The sequence below is a fragment of the Protomyctophum bolini genome, assembly GCF_963924005.1.
Source record: "Protomyctophum bolini genome assembly, chromosome: 4".
In the NCBI taxonomy this organism is placed as follows: domain Eukaryota; kingdom Metazoa; phylum Chordata; class Actinopteri; order Myctophiformes; family Myctophidae; genus Protomyctophum; species Protomyctophum bolini.
Window position 1 is genome coordinate 1,454,696 of NC_137865.1, and position 7,427 is coordinate 1,462,122.

Consider the following 7,427-nt stretch of genomic DNA (forward strand, 5'->3'; position numbering starts at 1 on the left):
ACTCCGGTAAACCGGTACCATCACACCTGTTTATTACCGTATATTAACTATATATGCCCGCTAAACTTTAGGTTTACGGGTAAAATACACTGCCCATAATTGCCCGTTAACTCCTCTTTTCACGCACTGTGCGCTGGTCTCCCCAGGTTGGCAGAGGAAGTGCAGCGCCCAGGATTACATTAGATAATTGACAGTGTGAAAAAATGGGTTGCACAATTGTGGGATACAAAAACAAAACGTGTCGTTTGTTTGTTGCTAAAAACATTTTTAAACTTGGGTGTTTTTTTTTCTTTTCGTTTCATGCAAGTGCCTTGACATTTCACGCTGCCTGGGGTTTCCAGCTGCCTCTGTCCCTTAGTGGCACGTACTGAAAGCAGAATGTAATTCATCAAATGAAAATGTGTTGTCCTCCATTATCTCACTCCACTCTGGAAGATTACTAATGGCTCTGCTGTTGTTGGCAGATAAAAAACTCTATTCCATTTATTTATTTTTATTTTTGGAAGAGGTACAAACAACCTGCGGGCAGGATTCCAAAGCTCTCCTTCAGACTCCAGTCTGAAATTCATTCCAAGAGCGACAAGAAAAGGAAGGAAAAACCAACATAAGAACTGAGCGGTGCAACTATACGTACTGTACTCTGTACCAGTGGTTCCTAAAGTGGAGTCCGGGGACCCCCAGGGGTCCTTGAGGGACTCCCAGGGGTCCCCAGCTAAATGATAGTTTGGAACCAAAAGGGTCTGTAACTCTGAGAGGGTCCATTTAGTTCCATGTGTTCACTCTCAGAGTATAGCACACAAACAATTTTAGGGGCACTTTCTTTAATAAATGTATATGAGGTCAATGAGGAGGCATTTCAAAGTCACTGGCTCCACCATTATAACCATTGACTGGCCCAGGACATTCATCAGGTGTCGATCGCCATAATAAGTAAAAGTACACAAATTTGGTACAAAATCTTTCCATCCATCCATCCATCCATCTTCAACCGCTTATCCGTAGTCGGGTCGCGGGAGCAACAGCTCCACCAGAGTGCTCCAGACTTCCCTCTCCAGAGCAACATTAGTGACTTCTTCCTGGAGGATTCCGAGACGTTCCAAGGCCAGTGAGTCGATGTGTTTCCTCCAACTGCGCCTTGGTCTGCCCCGGGGTCTCCTCCCAGTGGGACATGCGTCAAGGACCTCCCTAGGGAGACGCCCGAGAGGCATCCTAACCAGACGCCCGAACCACCTAAGCTGGCTCTTTTCCAGGTGAAGGAGCAGCATTTCTACTCCGAGTCTCTCTCGTGTGACTGAACTTCTCACTCTATCTCTAAGGGAGATGCCAGCCACCCATCGAAGAAAACTCATTTCGGCCGATTGTATTCGCGACCTTATTATTTCGGTCATGACCCACACTTCATGACCATAGGTGAGAGTAGGAACGAAGATTGCTCGGTAAACAGAGAGCTTTGCCTTCTGGCTCAACTCTCTTTTCGTCACAACAGTGCGGTACATCGACTGCAATACCGCACGTCAGCCTGCCGCACCATTTCTCCGGCTGATCTCCTTCTCCGTCCTCCCCTCACACATGAACAAGACCCCGAGATACTTGAACTCCTTCATCTGGGGTAATGCCTCATTCCCTACCCGGACTGCAAAATCCACCGGTTTCCTGCTGAGAACCATGGCCTCAGATTTGGAGACGCTGATACTCATCCCAGCCGCCGTACACTCGCCTGCGAACCGGTCCAGTGAGAGCTGAAGGTCTCGGACCGATGGTGCCATCAGGACCACATCATCTGCAAAAAGCAGTGATGCAACCCTTAGTTTACCGAGCCGAATACGCTCTCCGCCATGACTTCGCCTCGAGATCCTGTCCATGAAAATCACAAACAGGATAGGTGACAATGCGCAGCCCTTCTCCAAATCCACAAAACACATGTAGACCGGATATGCATACTCCCAGGCCTTCTCCAGGATTCCTGCAAAATCTTTCCGTAAAATAAGAAAACCCTACTTTAACCCTAAAATAAACGAGCAAAACTAACTTCTGCCTATGTGTAAATCAGTTATTTTTATAACTACTACACCTAGACTACATTTCTATAAAGCAAAAGTGATTCTAAGATGCAGCTCGATGAATTTTGATTCATCAAAAACTTCTATCACATATTCACTTATTTTTTCAATATAAAGTGCTGTTGTTACAGTATGTCCTAATCACTCGCAAGCATGAATTACTTAGGCTACATTACATTTGTAAAATTAATAATAAGAAGAATGAGGATTATCCTATACCTATTGTGAGAAATGAGAATGTTCAGTTTTCAACATTCACTCAGTGCCACAGGACGCATTTGGACACCTCCCCTTTATGTCCTAGAGTGCCTTTTTTAATTTTTATATTCTATTTTTTTTTTTCCGTATTTAGAAAATTCCTCTAATCTGGTGTGCAGGTGATGACATGCACATGGCATGCACAATATAATTACATTTTCTTTCTTTTAGTTATAATGGGCTTCGGTGGCAACGAGGGCCAAAACTGGTGTCCACCAGGTGCACTGAATGAGTTTTAACATGCATCCTAATGCAGTACATTACAACTTTAGAATCGTGCTGCATATTCAAGAAGCTTTATTTGTTACTGACTGACAGATTAACAAGCAGCTTAATATTGTTGGGAGACTATAGTTCCACAGATTTTTACTTGATGACTTGTTTTAGACAGGTATATAACGTCACAGCTGAGAAGAACAATTGTCACTGTTTATTTAACTCTGGTAACTCTATGGGTAGAACGTAACGGCGGTTATAAATCACAGATGATTAGTTGATTCTCTGCTTTGAAAACTGGCAGAGTGACGAGTATTTTTTACCTAATGAGTTTATGGTGCGTTCGTAAAACAGCGCACCGGAGCGCACTTGCCTATTAGTTAATTGCATTGCACAATGCGCTCTCCCCCTCACGGTCAGAGGGAAAAGCAACCAGTGCCGATACCACTCTGAGTGTACACGTGTGAAGAGCCTGAAAGCAACGTTAGCATATGTAGCTAACGTAGCATAACAGACAGACTGAGAACCATGCATACCATGTATGGGTTGTGCATGGAGGTGATCCTACTGTGCATGGGAAATGGTGCTACAACAGAGGCCCCAAATAGGCCACCGGTCGTCACACTTGTCCAACCCGGAAGAAGGGGTGAAAAGGGAGTATGCGCTGGGTGGGTGGGGTTGGGGGTCACCCAGTAACCCATTAACTGGTTCAGACCCTACAACGTGTGGGCACGTAATAAGCAATCCAACCGACGGGCTGCTAGGACGTCCTAGCGCATTTTCAATGATATCAAACGAGAGAAGAATATATTTATTTTTTTCCTTTTTTTTCTTTTTAGTTGGCCTCCAAGGCAATCATACTCTTCGCTCTTCGTTCATGCACGGTCCGGTCACTTCCTAGTTTACCGCTGCAGGTGGTTTTGATCAGATGGATATACTAAGCTCTTCATTTCTGACTTCTCACCTGCCTCTCGTTCAAAATATGAACACGAGCGATGGTCGAGCGATAACATTGAAACGAGAGAAAGGTAACCAGGGAAAAATATGTCTCCGGTTTATTTCCAGAACGGAAGGGGGGGGGGCTTTACAGAGTAAAAGCGGCCATATCTTCCAGGCACCCCGAGCTTCTATTTTGAAGGAATCCCGACATAACACCAATTGTGTTAATTGATAACATTGATACGTCATAATATGCCTACTGCTCAGGGTCCCCATCATGCAATACCTTCTCAGACCACCAGATGGAAACTTCTAGATCAGTGGCTCCCAAACGTTTAGGCCCGTGACCCAAAATACATTCCTCTGGGATCCAAATGAGTGAAAATAGCATGATGTACAATCTCTCAACGTGGCGCAAGGCAGTACATTGAGAAGCTTGTAGGTCTGCTATGTTCACTACTAAAACATTTGTTTTCTAAATTATTATGGATTTTTTTCTGTTTTATTTATTAATTTCTATTTTATTTATTCAAGAAATTACTTTTATTAGTATTTTTAGTATTATTTTTTTATTTTTTGGTATTAATTCATGCACATAGTTTTTTATGTTTTAAAATTATCCATTTGCGGTACCACTGTTTGGTAAAGTGGGTTCTAGATGATGGCATCCTCCAGCCGTTTCATTAGTCAGAAGGCTCATTGTTCCGAAATGACTATATCCCTATCTCTAAACCTATAACCTAAACATAACCGCATGCACGGAAGCAGCGCATGTTCCCATGGCGTGTATGGTGTGTATATGCAAACTGTAGGAGGTCCAGGCAGGTGGGGCCCGTAGTGGCAGGTGTTGCGGAACCCATCTCTTATTTCAGTCGGAATTGGGACCTTCTCTTCTCGGGTACTGGGACGATGCAGGAAGACCTCCAGAGTTGAGGCGCCGTCACCATCCTCATGAAGAGGTTGACCATCCCATCCTCATGGAGAGGTTGACCAGCCCATCCTAATGGAGAGGTCGAGGCACCATCACCATCCTCATGAAGAGGTTGACCATCCCATCCTCAAGGAGAGGTCGAGGCACCATCACCATCCTCATGAAGAGGTTGAACATCCCATCCTCATGGAGAGGTCGAGGCACCATCACCATCCTCATGGAGAGGTCGAGGCACCATCACCATCCTCATGGAGAGGTTGAGGAGGTCCCGGAGTCTAGCGCTGCTATAGCCTTGCGTATAGCAGACCTTCCATCTGCCTTTGCAATGCATATATTTCCCCAGGCCGAATAAGTCTGGCCCTTCTCAAATGTTGAGGCCAATGTTGTCTTAACCTAACGGTATCAACTTTCATCTGCAAGGTGACCATTGCGGTGGGTTCGCAGCGTCCGTTCCTTCCCTTTCCTTTTAAAAGTACCCGTTGACGGGCGAAAACGAAATAGAAAACTAATCACCATCCACCTCTCCTCCATGGAGAGGTTGACAGCCTCAGCCTTTCAGCTGGAAGGTGACATTTGCAGCCTCTGCACGGCCGCCAGCAAGACGCCCATCGGCGACCCCTCCAGCCCCGACTTCATCACCGCGTTCTCTGTCTTGTCCTCGGTGCCGCGGCGTCTGAGCGAAGCGTGGGCGAACGCCAGCCCAAGCTGGCACGCCGTCCCCAACGCAAGGAGCGCCACCGCCCACATCAGCATGTAGCCGAGCACGAGCGAGGCCAGGAAGAACACCAGCCGGTTCCGTCTCCTGAGCGCCAGGACGGCGGCTCTGGCGTCCCCGGCCCACGGCGCCCGCCAGAAGGCGACGGCAGCCGCGCCCGTCACCGTGCCCGTCGCCACCCACGCGGGGTTCATGAGCACCAGGGAGAGCAACACCAAGGCAGCCACGGCGAGGTAGTTGGTCTGATAGTAGAGCAGGTTGTGGGCGACTCTGTCGTTCCACTTGGCCAAGTCCCTCACGTCCGGACTGGAGAAGCCACCGGCGCCGGGGTAGACGTCTTCCCATGACCGGAGAGGGGCGAGTCCTAGTGCCGCCGTCATCGATCAGGTCTTCACCGGTCCGCTATGGATCGTCTGGTGGTTGTTATCGAGCGATCGGCTCTGTTGAATTGATGCAAAACGATGTCGCGAGAACAGCTGTACAGCTCTACACCCCGGGGGCTAACACTGGATCGTCCTGCTCCTCTACTTTATATACTGAAGCTCTGAATCCAAGAATCTCCCCGCATGTGCGTGTGTGTGACACGTGTCTGTGTCACTGTTAGGCCCATATATGGAAAGTCCCTGAATTCTTACCAAGCCGATTGTCTGAAACGCTTTGTCACTTATGGAGATTCCTTTAAAGGACCACTTCACCACTTTTCAACCTATCTTCATATAATAGGTCCTCACTAATAATCATGAAAAAAAAGGTGCAATTTTTTTTCTACTCGGTCTGTGTCTCATATAGGAGGGCTGTGGGCAGTTCAGAAACCGTCTTCCAGTGACATCATCGATGGGGAATACAAGCTAATAAAAACTGCAGGCTTACTAGTCCTGAAATGTTGCAATGCGAAAATGGAAGCCATCGTACTCACGATAATGAAAATCTAAATATTTTTGAGGTCTTTCAACTCTTTCAAGTTGATTGGTTGAAATGTACGTGTCCATAGATGGAGACCCCAGACCACTCCTGTCATCAGGGTGATGTAATGCATAGGACACTATACATGTGTGCGTGCGCGTGCATGTGTGGGTGTGGACGTGCATGTGTGACTGTGAGCCAGTGTTGATTTAGTCTAAAACTATTGCGAAAATCTTTCCTTTTTTCACTGGCGAAAACTAAAACTAAGACTAAATAATAGAACTTAAAGACAAGTAATTTCATGTTTGGTTGCGCTTGGGTGTTGCGCTCTGGAAATAGCAGATCTACAAGCTGACGATATGATATGATATGATATATCCAAATATGAGCCATATAAGGTTTCAGCCCTGTCTGACTGCCATTGATTGATTGATTGAAATATGTATTAGTGGCCCTCTGGAGTGAGTGTGGAAGTGAGTGGAACTATAGTGGCTCTCTGGAGTGAGTGTGGATCTATAGTGACCCTCCCCATCGTCAAAGTTGCCCACCCCTGATGTCGACCTTTGACTGATTTACTATGTATGGCACATTAGGAGTCCAACTAGTACTAGTGGTTCTCAAATGTTTAATCGCAAGCACCCCATTAACCCTGACAGTGTACAAATGGAACCAAATGGACTCAATCAATTCAAAAGGTCAATTTGAGTACACCTGACTTGAGTACACCTACACTGAGGGTAACCCCTGGTACACCCTCAGAGTTCAACCAGCATTGAGGGTGTGCACAGTGTTCTGTGGCCTAATCTTGCATTGATGGCCCTAAGGTTAAACAAATAACAATAATAAAACCTTTGAGAACCCCACTGGTCCGAGGCCATCCGGTGGCTGAGTGGAGAATGACAGGTCAGCGGGAGTTGAATGGAAAGTCGATAGACAGACATACATACAGACAGACAGACAGACAGACAGACAGTAAAAGGCAGACTGACAGATGGCAGACAGTTAGCTTGTGACAGGTCTGTCTACTGCCTGTGGTTACTGCGGCTATTCTTGGCAGCCTGTCACATGCACTGCATGCGCACGCACGCACGCACAAACACACACACACACACGCACACACACACACACACACACACACACACACACACACACACACACACACACGCACACACACACACACACACACACACACACACACACACACACACACACACACGCATCCCATCACAGAGAGCACTGTGTCATTTTAACATCATGTCGACACGTCGCTAAGCGACGAGCATGATGTGTATTTAATCAAACTGCTTCACGCTGTCAGCCTGTAATTGCTTTTCACGCTCTTGCTCTCTCACACGCACGCACGCACACAAAAAAGATGAGTACTTTGATCGCGATGGAGAAATCA

The 7,427-nt window shown here is 46.7% G+C and overlaps 1 protein-coding gene across 1 annotated transcript; it reads right to left on the reverse strand.

Moving 5' to 3' along the window:
* Positions 1–4,959: 4,959 nt before the first annotated feature.
* On the reverse strand, positions 4,960–5,499 carry LOC308313862 (PRA1 family protein 3-like; the record flags this gene model as incomplete). Its single annotated transcript, XM_080761189.1, has 1 exon — positions 4,960–5,499. The coding sequence occupies one exon, from the start codon at positions 5,497–5,499 to the stop codon at positions 4,960–4,962; it is 540 nt and encodes a 179-aa protein (XP_080617315.1).
* Between the last annotated feature and the right edge of the window lie 1,928 nt (positions 5,500–7,427).